The sequence below is a fragment of the Pistacia vera genome, unplaced genomic scaffold (genome assembly GCF_008641045.1).
Source record: "Pistacia vera cultivar Batoury unplaced genomic scaffold, PisVer_v2 Contig437, whole genome shotgun sequence".
Classification (NCBI taxonomy): domain Eukaryota; kingdom Viridiplantae; phylum Streptophyta; class Magnoliopsida; order Sapindales; family Anacardiaceae; genus Pistacia; species Pistacia vera.
The window spans coordinates 19,329-36,633 of record NW_022196265.1 but is presented as its reverse complement, the minus strand read 5'-3'; the positions used below and the strand labels follow the sequence as shown (position 1 = coordinate 36,633).

Below are 17,305 nucleotides of genomic sequence, written 5' to 3'. Positions count from 1 at the left end.
TTTGGAACACATGACGGGTTTTGGCAAGCTCCCCTACGAACTCCTCACGGATTCTCCCCATTTCAGTCCTGAGCGACTCTTCCATTTGAAGCAACATAGCTTTCACGACAGTGTGGGTTTCGGAAACCTCAGACTCTAGATCATCCACACGATGATCTAGATCCTCCGACTGCGTGCTCACCCTTTCTTCTACACGAGATAAGCGTGAGTCAAAACTGGAAAGAAAATCTTTGGACTTACCTCTCTGCCTTGAGGGGTTGGGGTTCGGGTCGACTTTCTCCGGACGACCACGTTCTTGGGAAGTCTCCATCTCTGCCGTCTTGGTTCCCTTCGAAGCGACAGTATCCTTTGCCATTGAATGAAAACCAAGGTTATGCTAACCGAGGCTCTGATACCACTTGTCACGCACTTAACTTCTTTGCTAAGTTCGTGCGGCCTTAACTCGTCAGAAATGAGCTAAGCAGCCTAACGCTCACACAAACTCACAGGCTTAAAGTATGTAAACGAGAGAGAAGTATAGAGAAAATATAAACTCTGTATATTGTAGGCTTTATTTTATATAATATCAGAGTAAATTATTAATTTTATATTTTTGTAAATTATAATAGCAATTAATTCAAAATGAAACTAGGGGCGGAATGGCCAGGTTCTCGGGTAGCAAAAACCGAAGACTAAAGTTGGAATTGAACCGGTGTGGAAACGAACCCCACGGGCTTTGTCATAAAATTTTAATATTATTCCATAGTTTTGCTACATCAATGTCATCGATCTTTTAGTCTTTTTCTAAGTCTATAACCCAATATTTTCCATAAATCGGTTAAATAAGTCTACTCTATTACGCCTCCACTAATGAAAGTCTCAGTAATATAATATATATTACCCCCATATCTCTATAATTAAAATTGTCACATTTGCTTTAAATACACTAGTGGATTGAAGAGAAAATAAATAAATTCATAGACATAGTTTTTATCAGATAATTATATGTTGTCTAACTCTTTTTTTTTTTTTTTTTTTCTCCTTTAGGCCATAATATACTGTACATACAGCATACAGCTATAAAAACTCCGCGTTTTTGTTGAGCAACACACCGGTTTCCTTCCAACTATCAACCAAACTGAAATGAAAAACCGATAAAACTAGCAGGGCAAGGACAAAAGGAAGTAACATTCTTGATTACGAAGTCAAATTCAAAGTTATGTCCCGTCTGTAATCGCTAATATTGCCCCATTTCTTTAATAATTATCTGATATTGATATATAGTAAAGTCAAGTTTTGAACCATTGAAATAGTAGACCATGCAATTCTTTACGTTTAAAATCACTGATCGAAACATTTAACCTAATTTAATTCAATGAGTTGTGTAGCCGTCTCCCATATAAATCCTTGATTTATATCTCCTCATTCAACAAATACGCCCCATTTGAACTTCATCTATGGCATCTTGTCGAATTTCGCCTTTGGGCCATCAAATCATCACCATCTTATTCTTGCTCTCTCTACCTTTCCAGCTTCAATTCTCCTCCATCCGTACAAAATTCCAGACTCTCCAACGCTTATAAAGCCCTCCAAGCTTGGAAACATGCCATCTCCTCTGACCCTAAACTTCACCGGTAACTGGTGCGGCCCTGAGGTCTGAACTATACCGGTGTTTATTGTGCGCCTGCCCCGGATGATCCGGGCACCATTACGGTTGCCGGAATAGACCTGAACCATGCAAACATTTCGGATATTTGCCTAAAGAGCTTGGCCTCCTTACGGACCTCTCTCTCTTCCACATAAACTCTAATCGCTTTGTGGTTCAGTTCCTGATTCGTTCCGTAATATGAAGGTTCTTTTGAGCTTGATATTAGCAATACCCATTCGCCGGTCAGTTTCCTTCGGTTTCCTTTGTTTACCTTCACTCAGGTTTCTTGATATCCGATTCAATGAATTCCAAGGTGATGTCCCCTCAAAACTCTTGATTTAAAACTTGATGCCTTGTTTATCAACAGCAACAAGTTCCGAACATCCATACCGGAAAACATTGGTAATTCTACTGTTTCTGTTATCGTCTTAGCAAATAATGACTTCAGTGGGACTGGCTGCATACCCTCCAGTCTGACGAAAATGGCGCAGACTCTTCAAGAGATTTTGTTCATTAACATGGGATTGACTGGTTGTTTGCCGGAAGATATGGGTTGTTAAAGAAATGACAGTGTTTGATGTTAGTCTTAACGGGTTGGTTGGCCCTTACCAGAGTCCATGGGGAAATGAAGAATGAAGCAGCTAAATGTGGCTCATAATAAATTTTCTGGTCAAATTCCTGAGAGTATTTGCTCACTGCCAAACTTGGAGAATTTCACATTCTCTGATAATTACTTCTGCAGTGAGTCAACGTGTCTCAAATTACCAGCTAAAAATGACACGAAGAATTGTTCCTGACAGGCCACTTCAACGATCACCTGAAGAATGTAAGTCATTTTATGCCTATCCTGTCGATTGTGCGCCTTTGGTTGCTCATCCAGAAGTCCTCCACCACCACCACCACCACCTCCACCTCCTCCACCTCCACCTCCACCACCTCCTCCGCCTCCACACTCCTCCTCCACCTCCACCACCACCTCCGCCCTCACCCCACCCCCAAAGAAGTATCCACCACCTCCGCCTCCACCACCACCGCCAAAGAAGTGTCCACCACACCCTCGCCAGTGACATTATCCATGATCAGACACAGATATATATATAGGAGAAATATATAGTTCTGTTTTTGTTAATTTATTACTTCCAAATTAAATTGAATAACCAGTCTGTAAGTTATTGTATAATTCTGGGTTTGGAGATGAAAGTTTCAGCGAGGTTTCTGTCCAATGATGATTACTTGTTGAATTTTTTTTTGAGATGTCAGTCAGTTATACCTACCCATGCATGTCATATTCACTCACGGATTAATAGCAATTATATAAACCTTAATAGAACAGTCCTGGATCCTGCTTATCACATTATGAATCAGATAAAAATCAAAGCCAATTAATCAATTTTTAATTTAATTAACTACTGGCCAAACATTAACGACGTCGTCTTCTAATCATTGACGGAATATCAATTATTAGATAAAAATAAAAACATAGAGATAGGTTATGACAAAATGATTATTAGATATGGTAATTATCTCTCGGTAACCGAATGGTTCGATTTCAAGAAGCCTTGAGTTCGAATACCTCTTCAGTTGTCAATGGAATAGCTATTAAAACTCTTACCTGATCAATAACTCTAAGATTTCAAGAGATTAGTTAAAGTATGTGTAAATTGATCAGAAGACTTCCGATCATTAAAACAAATAAAAAAAAAAAGTATTGGATAATGGTAGACTAGTTGATGAATGTGAGGTGACAGTAAGAAGAAAGGGAGGGGTAACTCAATGAAAGGATATTTACTCCTTCCTAAGGACACCAGATGTTGTGTCACAGCTAATTGTTTCTTTTTCCTTTTTATCATATCAATATTAGGAAATTTGACTTCATTTTTTAGTTGGGTATATTTTTTCATTGAAAAATATTTTTAAGAAATATATCAGTAACACCAAGGATTATGACGGTGATTGTGTTTCAAGGAGCAATGAAGGTAACGGCATATCGTACATTTTGGGATGGGCAAAAGAAACCCGGCCCAATTTACCTGGGTTCCAGCCCAATTTGTCTTTGCCTAGATGAGTTTATAGAAATTAATACGAAAATTGGTATTAAATTCTAAAAAAAGTTAATAACTAGACAAATACGCAATATATAATGAATGGTGAAGAAGAGTATTATAAATTATTGTACAATTTATTGAACGTCTCAAGTTTTGTTTATCCCGCTTTTTAACCTAATCAAGAAAGTGTACGATCTCATTCATTAATCTAATATACGAAATCTTCTGTTATTCGATCAATCTACTGAAATATTAATGTTCAATTGCCAAAAAATTTGAACTCGTTGAATTTGATTAATGAATTTTAGATGATTTATTTCTTACGCCGAATCACAACCATAAATCCTCATTGCTACTGCGATTGACTTGGTTAGGAGGGTTATAGTGATAAATTTGCTTTATGTTAAGTACATTTGTTAAATACATTTAAGAAAACTTAAGAGATGACTGACAGTCAAGAATATTTTCTCTTCATCGACTTTTGAATTGAACCATTTTGGGGTCAAGTACAACATCTATGGCTTTGCAGGATGTTCAATGAGCTTGTCCCGAGGATTAATTAAGATATACCATGGGGGCTCTGAACACCGGGTCATCAAACAAAAAAATACATTTAAGAATTATTTTTAATTATAATTTTACTTGAAAATAAGATTCACTCAAAAGTTTAACAGGTTCAGTTCAAATGATACAAAATATTTGTAAATTACACCACCATCCCCTAAATATGATTTATTACAATCACTCCCCTCGCGGGGCAAGGTACAACTCTCTAAAGCAGAAAGAACCCTCCCAAAGTACAACCCTCCAAAGGAGAAAACATATCTACTTAGAGATATATAAATGCTCAAACCAAAATAGGTTTTGAGCTTGAAAATACACTCAGAGCGTCTCCCAGCAGTTGTGCAGAAAACCCTAAACTCGTTTGCGCTGCACTCACCCAACCATGGCCGTCGGGTAAACAAACTGAAACTGACCCTATTTGTTCTCGACACAATTACTCATTTGCATGAAGCAAATTCTCTCTGTGTATTTTTTTTCGTTGTTTTGGTTTTGTGCAGAAAGAACAAGAGGATTTTAAGGGAAGAAGGGAGGAAAGAAGAAGGCGTGAGTATTGTTTACAACATTTACTCAATCTACTTCTCTTCTTTAGATCGTCGTTGTCTTCATGTGTTGGGTTCTTATCCTCTGTTCTTGCAACAGGGCGGATCCATTTGCCAAGAAGGACTGGTATGACATCAAAGCTCCATCTGTTTTCAGTAACAGAAACGTTGGCAAGACTCTTGTTACCGTACTCAGGGTACCAAGGTACTTTTCTTCCTTTTGTTATGATTTATATCCGTATTGTTTCCATTTCGTGGCTTGGACTTGGCACAAAGGTGTGGAGTGATAGTAATGTTATTGTTATAATGGCTATTGGGTTTTGTGATTGTTTAGCATTAGGGTTTTGCGAACCATTTTCGCGTTAGAGTTGATATTGGTTGTGTTGTCTTGTTTTGTGTATTATATCTCTTGTTAGAAGTTGACCTAAATGATTTTGAGTGAAATGAATGTATTCGTTTTGAGTCTTATCATCTAAAGACAAGTTTAATTGTAATAGATTGGTCTTAAGTTTTTAAGTCTTCATAACTTAGTATATTTTAGTTAGGCATATGATCTTCTAAGATATTTTAGTTATGGTGCTGTAACATGCTAAAGAATGCCTTGTTTCATCTGGTTTTGGTAATGCATGTAGTGCCATTTTTTAATGTGTTGATGTTGTGTGTAATTATTGTAAATTTAACTACCTAGTTCATGATAACATCTCGTCATTTTGACAGATCGCGTCAGAAGGACTCAAGCATGAGTTTTTGAGATATCACTGGCGACCTTCAGGGTGAGGAGGAGCATGCTACAGAAAGATCAGATTGAGAGTGAAGATGTTCAAGGAAAGAATGTCCTCACCAATTTGGGATGGTTGATTTTAAATGTTAAAATTTTCCTATGGCTTATCAATTCTTGTTCCAATGAAATTATCTAAACATTCGCAATTGATTTATTCAGGGGATGGACTTCACTACAGACAAATTGAGGTCGTTGGTAAAGAAGTGGCAAACGTTGATTGAAGCCTATGTGGATGCAAAACAACTGACAACACACCTTGAGGCTGTTCTGTATTGGGTTCACTAAAAGACGTCCAAACCAGGTTAAGAGGACTTGCTATGCACAATCCAGCCAAATTAGACAGGTAACTAACAACTGTACAAAATGTTTTGTGTTATGTATAACCTGTGTTACAAGTATGTAGGGACTCAAAGTATTGTTAGATGCTGATTTTATATGATTGCGTTGCATTATGTGAGCAATGTGATGGTACTTATCTTTTCAGATTCGCCGCAAGATGAGGGAGATCATGGTAGCACAGGCCGCATCTTGCGATCTTAAGGACCTTGTCCAAAAGTCATTCCTGAAATGATTGGGCGAGAGATAGAGAAGGCAACTTCAAGCATCTATCCCTTGCAAAATGTTTTCATCCGCAAAGTGAAGATACTGAAGGCTCCCAAGTTTGACTTGGGAAGTTGATGGAGGTAATTTTTCTTGCCCTCTCTGGCTTGCTACATGTAAAACACCCAGGACCATGCATTTGATGTTTCAAATTCAACTATATTGAAGTTGATTGGTATAAAAGATGGGTACTTAGATTTTTTGGTTGCAAAGTGATGCCCTGCATTTATTTTAAATAATCCCATTGCATTGTCAGAAAGGACCCATATTTTTTATATGAAGTTGGTATAATTTTGATTTATGATTTACCTTGTCGTTTTAGGTTCATGGTGATTATTCAGAGGATGTTGGCGTGAAGATGAGGAGGCTGCTGAGGAGACAGTGGTCGAAGGTGCTACTGAAGAATTGGAGCTTAAATGAAGATTCTTTTCATGTCTTTTAACATGTTCCAGTTTTAAGAATTTTTGAGCATTTTTGTTTGAAAACTTGAATAGTTTTAAGTTGCACATTTGTTAGCTGAGATGTTTACAATGGTTGTTATGTTATTTACATGCTTCTGTGCATTAGTGTAGGAGACAATTTTTGGTCCAAACCCGTTTCAAAGAAAGGTGTAGCCTTATATTTTGTTATTGATTCATTGACATCATAAGAACCTTAGCTAAATCTTTTGATGCTTGGTAGCGCCTGACATTTCCATTCTCTCGACGTTTGAGTTATGTGATGAAATTTAATTTCTGGGATAATCTTTACTGGTTTGAATTTGTCATTAGTTCTTAGTTGGTGATCCGTCTTACAGAGGTTATAAATGAAGCTAATGGAATTAACTAAAGGCAAAAGTAATGTTGATTGATAAACTCTTAAAGTAATAAGTGTAATAGTGGATTGTATTGCAACTTACAATGTATTACACTAATTTGGTTGCGTAAAATGAAATGTGTTACCGAGCCATTGGGACTGACGGTTTTTCTTTGAGAGATCAGAGGCATTTATCGTTAATGTTCTTCAATATTTGCCTACCGTACTAAAAGTAAATAAAGTGATGTTTGATACGGCCTTCTTTTTTATGGAATTACTTTCGTATTTTCACTATAATAATTAAGGATCCATTCGTTTTGTTATTTTGGTAGGATTTTGAAAAAATTATGTAGTTGTAGATAGAGTGAGTATTACGAGATAAAATTTAAAAATCACAAAAAAACCTCTAGGTTTGCTAATTTAACTAAACATCCTAATATAAAAAATTTGTAAAATAAGGAAAACACCCCCACCTACCCACAGTGCCAGATTCCGGCCACCACCGTTAGAATCTGGCCAGAAAATGGCGTTACGACATAAACCGAGGATCTGGCCGGTGTGCGTGATATGACCTTTTCAGTCAGATCTTGCGTTCAACGATCGCAAAAGGCCAGATTTGGCCGTCAGATCTGGCTTTTTCCTGTCAGATCAGTGTAGATCTGACCAGAAAAGGCCATATCGGTGAATTACGATCATTTCGATCGTTTCTACGACGTGTGAGATTCCGAAATCTGGCAACTAAGTGGGTGGGGGTGTTTTGTTAATTTTAAACTTTTTTTTCTAAGGGGTGTTTAATTAAATTAATATACTTAAGGTTTAAAAGTAATTAAAAAAATGAAATGTATTTCTCAAATAATAAAACAAACAAATATTTTGGGAATAGGATGGGAATATGGATAGGAATAATAAAACAAACGGAGCCTAATGTCACGCACTTAACTTCTTTGCTAAGTTCGTGCGGCCTTAACTCGCAAAATGAGTAAGCAGCCTAAGCCTCACACAAAACTCACAAGCTAAAGATGTAAATGAGAGAGAAGTATAGAGAAAATATAAATCTTGTTATTGCTGGAATTCAGTTATGAACTTTACATGGTGGAGTTGCCTATTTAGGCTCAAACTCCTCAAATGAATATGGACTAAGCTACATGGGTGTCGAGCATTGGTGCAGCCTTGAAACGAAGCTCGTGGGTAGCGAGCATTGGAGCAACCTGGAAACGAAGGTGCTTAGTCGCCGAACCTAGTTGCTGAGTCGTTAACTTAGCCTAAGTTAACTTAGCTCTTAAGTTTGCTTCCCTGAAGTATACTTAATCAGTAAGTAACGTGCAGCATGCTTGGGCAAGCAGGCTGGTGTGACATTCTCCCGCACCTAATGCTGCGACGCCCTCGTCGCACTATTCTACTTGTAATTGTGCGGTTGTGAATTCATTTCAGTTGAATTGTGCTACAAATAAACGTCAATCTGTTTTCTTTTTTCTTCCATAAACGTGGTGAAGACAGCAAACATATAATAGAATATGAAAGAGTATCATTTGGAAATTAATGAGAGAAAGAGATAGGAAGAAAACATAATCCGAGTACGATAGTGAAGGGGAAATTTCTTATTCTCTATGAAAAAGTCTCAAAAGCATCACGTTGCAAATCTCAGAAGGACCACTTTTCAGCTTTTTAGTTAATTGAAAATTTCTTCAGTTGGTTGTGTGTGAAATCATGAGACAGAACAAGTGCTACAAATTGTGAAGTCTCTGCATGATGTTGAAAAAAGACTAATATTAATAAAGTAAATGAATGTTTCAAATACTGAAATACAAATCTTAATTTTATTGGTTTAGGGAATCAATAATTTCAATTCGATAGGGACTCTTGGATATATACTACTCAAGAGATCCTGAGTTTTAGATATATACTACTCAAGAGATCCTGAGTTTTGGATATATGCTACTCAAGAGATCCTGAGTTTGAGTCCCTCCTCGGTTACTAACCTAGTTAGTAAATACGGATACGGCAAAAAAGGGGTACGAGAATTTTATGGATATGATACGGTAAATGATGAAAAAATACGTTTGTAAAAATTCGGTCATAAAATTCGGATACGGAAAAAATACGGTGCGGGTATATACGAGTTTAATACGGCACATTATCAATAATACGTTTTAAAAAATATGGCAATATCAATCATAGTTTTAGCACTTTTCATGGATCATTTGGTTAAAATCTATATAACATTTCAAATATACAGGTACGACAAAAAAAGGATACGAGAATTTTATGGGTATGATACGGCAAACAATGAAAAATACGGGAATCATTAACGAATAATATAGTCGAGGCATATAATTTGTGAATAATACGGCTGGATTGATAAAATATGGCAGTTCACAATAATACACAAATTATACGGCTGGGTGTATAATTCATGCATAACGCGTGAATTTACTAACTAGGGTTACTAATAGGGGTAAGTTCGATAGGAACTTTTGGGTGTATTACTACTCAAGAGATTTTGAGTTCGAGTCAATCCTCAGTTACTAATAGGGGTAGTCACTGAAGTTCTTACCTGGCCAATAATTCCAGGTCTCAGACTCTCAGAGAATTAGTTGAGATATGCGAAAGTTATATGGACACACCTGATCATAAAAAAAAAAAAAAAAAAAAAAACAATAATTTCATACATGATTATTCTTAATACAAACTTGTCAACTATTAAACTAACTATTAAACTAATATTTCACATTAAATCAATTATTGATTACAAAATTACGCTAAAAAGTTGTGGTACATTAATGGTTTGACCAATATATGAATTTATAGTGTTTTTTAAATTTTTTGAATATATCAACTTTAATGCAATTGTTTTACGAATAATGTATAAAGTATAAAAATCAATATCATGGCATACTGCGATTTTTTTATATACATGCAACCGTTCTACCTTGGTCCTGTAGAATTTCTACTAATGCAATCTAGTATTTATACATACCTCAATTTACTTATAGAGTCAATTGAATTAATTTTGTGATGTGAATATTTATGAATAATTACTAATTATATCCGTAGTATTTACTATTTAGAATATGAAAAAAAAAAAAAAAAAGTATTATAATGTAGAGTTAGATTGACCCCTAAGCTTTGATTCAATAGCAAAAATTTACTGTTATTAGGTTTTAGGTATTAAAATAAAAAGAAAATTACTTTTTTGCACCCAAATAATGGTTTAATGACACTTTCCCATTCATAAACTTTTAAAATATTACTTTATTATCTAAATTTATATTTTGTTTTCGATTCCAACATTGTTACAACCCCATACCATCACCATTCTCTTCTCCGATCATTACTCACCAAAACCCCTCAAACCCTACTCCCACCGACCCCAGCAATCACCAAAAATCGAGTAATTAGGGTTTGCGCAACTGCCTCTCCCAAGTCAAATTCCTATCAATCCCAACCACCAAAAGACTCATCGACCTCCTATCTTCAAAAATCCTAATAGTCTAGACCGAGTTTGATCTCATTTTTCTGTCGGAATATAAATTTGGATAGTAAAGTAGTATTTTAAAAGTCTGTGTGTAGGAAAGTGTCATTAAACCATTATTTGGGGGGAAAAAAGTCGTTAACTCTAAAATAAATAAGGAGAACACTTCCATAAATACTCAATAACTCACAATAGTGTAAGTTCTAAGAGCTTATTAATGGTTTCACTAACACCATGAGGATTTTTGTTTTTTTTTTAAATGTCTCTGTTATCGAATCAAATCTCAGGGTTTTAACATTATAATATATAAATTTATTAATTAATGTAGATTGGAGATAGCAAGAAAGCCCAAACCATAAATTGGGCCCATGCCCCCAAATCGGAGTTGGACCTTACAATAAACCCAAAAGCTTATTCAACTAGGCTTTATTTTATATAATATCAGAGTAAATTATTAATTTTATATTTTTTTGTAAATTATAATAGCAATTAATTCAAAATGAAACTAGGGGCGGAATGGCCAGGTTCTCGGGTAGCAAAAACCGAAGACTAAAGTTGGAATTGAACCCGGTGTTTGGAAACGAACCCCACGGGCTTTGTCATAAAATTTTAATATTATTCCATAGTTTTGCTACATCAATGTCATCGATCTTTTAGTCTTTTTCTAAGTCTATAACCCAATATTTTCCATAAATCGGTTAAATAAGTCTACTCTATTACGCCCCCACTAATGAAAGTCTCAGTAATATATCATATATTATATTACCCCCCATATCTCTATAATTAAAATATGTCACATTTGCTTTAAATAACACTAGTGGATTGAAGAGAAAATAAATAAATTCATAGACATAGTTTTTATCAGATAATTATATGTTGTCTAACTCTTTTTTTTTCCTCCTTTAGGCCATAATTATACTGTACATACAGCATACAGCTAATAAAACTCCGCGTTTTTGTTGAGCAACACACCGGTTTCCTTCCAACTATCAACCAAACTGAAATGAAAAACCGATAAAACTAACAGGGCAAGGACAAAAGGAAGTAACATTCTTGATTAACGAAGTCAAATTCAAAGTTATATCCCGTCTGTAATCCGCTAATATTGCCTCCATTTCTTTAATAATTATCTGATATTTATATAGTAAAGTCAAGTTTTGAACCATTGAAATAGTAGACCATGCAATTCTTTACGTTTAAAATCACTGATCGCAACGTTTAACCTTATTTAATTCAATGAGTTGTGTAGCCGTCTCCCCATATAAATCCTTGATTTATATCTCCTCATTCAACAAATTACGCCCCATTTGAACTTCATCTATGGCATCTCCTTGTCAGAATTTCGCCCTTTGGGCCATCAATATCATCACCATCTTATTCTTGCTCTCTCTACCTTCTTCCCAAGCTTCCAATTCTCCTCCATCCGTACAAAATTCCAGACTCTCCAACGCTTACAAAGCCCTCCAAGCTTGGAAACATGCCATTTCCTCTGACCCTCTAAATTTCACCGGCAACTGGTGCGGCCCTGAGGTCTGCAACTATACCGGTGTTTATTGTGCGCCTGCCCCGGATGATCCGGGCACTTTTACGGTTGCCGGAATAGACCTGAACCATGCAAACATTTCAGGATATTTGCCTAAAGAGCTTGGCCTCCTTACGGACCTCTCTCTCTTCCACATAAACTCTAATCGCTTTTGTGGTTCAGTTCCTGATTCGTTCCGTAATATGAAGCTTCTTTATGAGCTTGATATTAGCAATAACCAATTCGCCGGTCAGTTTCCTTCGGTTCTTCTTTGTTTACCTTCACTCAGGTTTCTTGATATCCGATTCAATGAATTCCAAGGTGATGTCCCCTCAAAACTCTTTGATTTAAAACTTGATGCCTTGTTTATCAACAGCAACAAGTTCCGAACATCCATACCGGAAAACATTGGTAATTCTACTGTTTCTGTTATCGTCTTAGCAAATAATGACTTCAGTGGGACTGGCTGCATACCCTCCAGTCTGACGAAAATGGCGCAGACTCTTCAAGAGATTTTGTTCATTAACATGGGATTGACTGGTTGTTTGCCGGAAGATGTCGGGTTGTTAAAGGAAGTGACAGTGTTTGATGTTAGTTTCAACGGGTTGGTTGGCTTTTTACCAGAGTCCATGGGGGAAATGAAGAATTTGAAGCAGCTAAATGTGGCTCATAATAAATTTTCTGGTCAAATTCCTGAGAGTATTTGCTCACTGCCAAACTTGGAGAATTTCACATTCTCTGATAATTACTTCTGCAGTGAGTCAACGTGTCTCAAATTACCAGCTAAAAATGACACGAAGAATTGTATTCCTGACAGGCCACTTCAACGATCACCTGAAGAATGTAAGTCATTTTATGCCTATCCTGTCGATTGTGGCGCCTTTGGTTGCTCATCCAGAAGTCCTCCACCACCACCACCTCCACCACCTCCACCTCCACCTCCTCCACCTCCACCTCCACCTCCACCTCCACCTCCTCCGCCTCCACCACCTCCACCTCCACCACCTCCACCTCCACCTCCACCACCTCCGCCTCCACCACCACCGCCAAAGAAGTATCCACCACCTCCGCCTCCACCACCACCGCCAAAGGAGTGTTCACCACCACCCTCGCCAGTGAAACATTATCCATGATCAGACACAGAGAGATATATATAGGAGAAATATATAGTTCTGTTTTTGTTAATTTATTACTTCCCAAATTAAATTGAATAACCAGTCTGTAATGTATTGTATAATTCTGGGTTTGGAGATGAAAGTTTCAGCGAGGTTTCTGTCCAATGATGATTACTTGTTGAATTTTTTTTTGAGACTGTCATGTCAGTTATACCTACCCATGCATGTCATATTCACTCACGGATTAAATAGCAATTATATAAACCTTAATAGAACAGTCCTGGATCCTGCTTATCACAATTATGAAATCAGATAAAAATTCAAAGCCAATTAATCAATTTTTTAATTTAATTAACTACTGGCCAAACATTAACGTACGTCGTCTTCTAATCTATTGACGGAATTATCAATTATTAGATAAAAAATAAAAACATAGAAATAGGTTATGACAAAATGATTATTAGATAATGGTAATTATCTCTCGGTAACCGAATGGTTCGATTTCAAGAAGCCTTGAGTTCGAATACCTCTTCAGTTGTCAATGGAAATAGCTATTAAAACTCTTACCTGATCAATAACTCTAAGATTTCAAGAGATTAGTTAAAGTATGTGTAAATTGATCAGAAGACTTCCGATCATTAAAACAAATAAAAAAAAAAAAAGTATTGGATAATGGTAGACTAGTTGATGAATTTGTGAGGTGACAGTAAAGAAGAAAGGGAAGGTGTAACTCAATGAAAGGGATATTTACTCCTTCCTAAGGACACCAGATGTTGTGTCACAGCTAATTGTTTCTTTTTCCTTTTTTATCATATCAATTATTAGGAAATTTGACTTCAATTTTTTAGTTGGATATGTTTTTTTCATTGAAAAATATTTTCAAGAAATATATACAGTAACACCAAGGATTATGACGGTGATTGTGTTTCAAGGAGCAATGAAGGTAACGGCATATCGTACATTTTGGGATGGGCAAAAGAAACCCGGCCCAATTTACCTGGGTTCCAGCCCAATTTGTCTTTGCCTAGATGAGTTTATAAGAAAATTAATACGAAAATTGGTATTAAATTCTAAAAAAAGTTTAAATAACTAGACAAATACTGCAATATTATAATGAATGGTGAAGAAGAGTATTCATAAATTATTGTACAATTTATTGAACGTCTCAAATGTTTTGTTTATCCACGCTTTTTAACCTAATCAAGAAAGTGTACGATCTCATTCATTAATCTAATATACGAAATCTTCTGTTATTCGATCAATCTATCTTGAAATATTAATGTTCAATTGCCAAAAAATTTGAACTCGTTGAATTTGATTAATGAATTTTAGATGATTTTATTTCTATACGCCGAATCACAACCATAAATCCTCATTGCTACTGCGATTGACTTGGTTAGGAAGGGTTATAGTGATAAATTTGCTTTATGTTAAGTACATTTGATTAAATACATTTAAGAAAACTTAAGAGATTGACTGACAGTCAAGAATATTTATTCTCTTCATCGACTTTTTGAATTGAACCATTTTGGGGTCAAGTACAACATCTATGGCTTTGCAGGATGTTCAATGAGCTTGTCCCGAGGATTAATTAAGATATACACATGGTGGCTCTGACACCCGGGTCATCAAACAAAAAAATACATTTAAGAATTATTTTTAATTAATAAATTTTACTTGAAAATAAGATTCACTCAAAAGTTTAACAGGTTCAGTTCAAATGATACTAAACTTATTTGTAAATTACACCACCATCCCCTTAAATATGATTTAATTACAATCACTCCCCTCGCGGGGCAAGGTACAACTCTCTAAAGCAGAAAGAACCCTCCCAAAGTACAACCCTCCAAAGGAGAAACATATCTACTTAGAGCTATATAAATGCTCAAACCAAAATAGGGTTTTGAGCTTGAAAATACACTCAGAGCCGTCTCCCAGCAGTTGCTGCAGAAAACCCTAAACTCGTTTGCTGCTGCACTCACCCAACCATGGCCGTCGGGTAAACAAACTGAAACTCGCCCCTATCTGTTTCTCGACACAATTACTCATTTGCATGAAGCAAATTCTCTCTTGCTGATTTTTTTTTCGTTGTTTTGGTTTTGTGCAGAAAGAACAAGAGGATTTCTAAGGGAAAGAAGGGAGGAAAGAAGAAGGCGTGAGTATTGTTTGCAACATTTATCTCAATCTACTTTCTCTTCTTTCAGATCCGTCGTTGTCTTCATGTTGTTGGTTTCTTATCCTCTGTTCTTGCAACAGGGCGGATCCATTTGCCAAGAAGGAATGGTATGACATCAAAGCTCCATCTGTTTTCAGTAACAGAAACGTTGGCAAGACTCTTGTTACCCGTACTCAGGGTACCAAGGTACTTTTCTTCCTTTTTGTTATGAATTTATATCAGTATTGTTTCCATTTCGTGTCTCGGCCTTAGCACAAAGTGTTTGGAGTGATAGTAATTGTTATTAGTTTATAATGGCTATTGGGTTTTAATGTTGATTGTTTATTGCAACTAGGGTTTTGCTGAACCATTTTCGATTTGTTAGAGTTGATATTGGTTGTGTTGTCTTTTGTTTTGTGTATTGTTAATCTCTTGTTAGAAGTTTGACCTAAAATTGATTTTGAGTGAAATGAAATGTATTCGTTTTGAGTCTTATCATCTAAAGACAATGTTTAATTTGTTAATAGATTGGTCTTAAGTTTTTTATTAGTCTTCATAATTTAGTACAGTTTTTAGTTTAGGCATATGATCTTCTAAGAATATTTTAGTTATGGTGCTGTAACATGCTAAAGAATGCCCTTGTTTTATCTGGTTTTGGTAATGCATGAAGTGCCATTTTTTAATGTGTTGATGTTTGTGTGTAATTATTGTAAATTTAACTACCTAGTTCATGATAACATCTCGTCATTTTGACAGATCGCCTCAGAAGGACTCAAGCATAGAGTTTTTGAGATATCACTAGGTGACCTTCAGGGTGAGGAGGAGCATGCTTACAGAAAAATCAGATTGAGAGCTGAAGATGTTCAAGGAAAGAATGTCCTCACCAATTTCTGGGTATGGTTGATTTTAAATGTTAAAATTTTCCTATGGCTTATCTAATTCATTGTTCCAATGAAATTATCTAAACATTAGCAATTTGATTTATTCAGGGGATGGACTTCACTACAGACAAATTGAGGTCGTTGGTAAAGAAGTGGCAAACGTTGATTGAAGCCTATGTGGATGTCAAAACAACTGACAACTACACCTTGAGGCTGTTCTGTATTGGGTTCACTAAAAGACGTCCAAACCAGGTTAAGAGGACTTGCTATGCACAATCCAGCCAAATTAGACAGGTAACTAACACCTGTACAAAATGTTTTGTGTTTATGTATAACCTGTGTTACAAGTATGTAGGGACTCAAAAGTATTGTTAGATGCTGATTTTATATGATTGCGTTGCATTTATGTGAGCAATGTTGATGGTACTCTTATCTTTTCAGATTCGCCGCAAGATGAGGGAGATCATGGTAGCACAGGCCGCATCTTGCGATCTTAAGGACCTTGTCCAAAAGTTCATTCCTGAAATGATTGGGCGAGAGATAGAGAAGGCAACTTCAAGCATCTATCCTTTGCAAAATGTTTTCATCCGCAAAGTGAAGATACTGAAAGCTCCCAAGTTTGATCTTGGGAAGTTGATGGAGGTAATGTTTCTTGCCCTCTCTGGCTTGCTACATTGTAAAACACCCAGGACCATGCATTTGATGTTTCAAATTCAACTATATTGAAGTTGATTGGTATAAAAGATGGGTACTTAGATTTTTTTGGTTGCAAAGTGATGCACCTGCATTTATTTTAAATAATCCCATTGCATTGTCAGAAAGGACCCATAATTTTTTATATAAAGTTGGTATAATTTTGATTTATGATTTACCTTGTCCGTTCAATTTAGGTTCATGGTGATTATTCAGAGGATGTTGGCGTGAAGATGGAGAGGCCTGCTGAGGAGACAGTGGTCGAAGGTGCTACTGAAGTAATTGGAGCTTAAATGAAGATTCTTTCTCATGTCTTTTAACTATGTTCCAGTTTTAAGAATTTTTGAGCATTTTTATTTGAAAACTTGAATATGTTTTAAGTTGCACATTTGTTCTAGCTGAGATGTTTACAATGGTTGTTATGTTATTTACATGCTTCTGTGCATTAGTGTAGGAGACAATTTTTGGTCCAAACCCCGTTTCAAAGAAAGGTGTAGCCTTATATTTTGTTATTGA

The 17,305-nt window shown here is 36.1% G+C and overlaps 2 protein-coding genes and 2 pseudogenes across 2 annotated transcripts; all 4 read left to right on the top strand.

Moving 5' to 3' along the window:
• The first annotated feature begins 638 nt into the window (after positions 1–638).
• LOC116144052 lies at positions 639–2,694 on the top strand (annotated as a pseudogene).
• Positions 2,695–3,570: 876 nt separating this feature from the next.
• LOC116144020 lies at positions 3,571–6,576 on the top strand (annotated as a pseudogene).
• Positions 6,577–11,713: 5,137 nt separating this feature from the next.
• On the top strand, positions 11,714–13,274 carry LOC116144081 (leucine-rich repeat extensin-like protein 6). The gene has a single exon (XM_031429534.1). The coding sequence runs from the start codon at positions 11,744–11,746 to the stop codon at positions 13,076–13,078; it is 1,335 nt and encodes a 444-aa protein (XP_031285394.1). The 5' UTR covers positions 11,714–11,743; the 3' UTR covers positions 13,079–13,274.
• Positions 13,275–14,938: 1,664 nt separating this feature from the next.
• On the top strand, positions 14,939–17,305 carry LOC116144026 (40S ribosomal protein S3a-like). The gene is made up of 7 exons (XM_031429481.1): positions 14,939–15,059; positions 15,168–15,215; positions 15,317–15,422; positions 15,972–16,109; positions 16,205–16,390; positions 16,538–16,738; positions 16,987–17,305. The coding sequence occupies exons 1-7, from the start codon at positions 15,049–15,051 to the stop codon at positions 17,080–17,082; spliced, it is 786 nt and encodes a 261-aa protein (XP_031285341.1). The 5' UTR covers positions 14,939–15,048; the 3' UTR covers positions 17,083–17,305.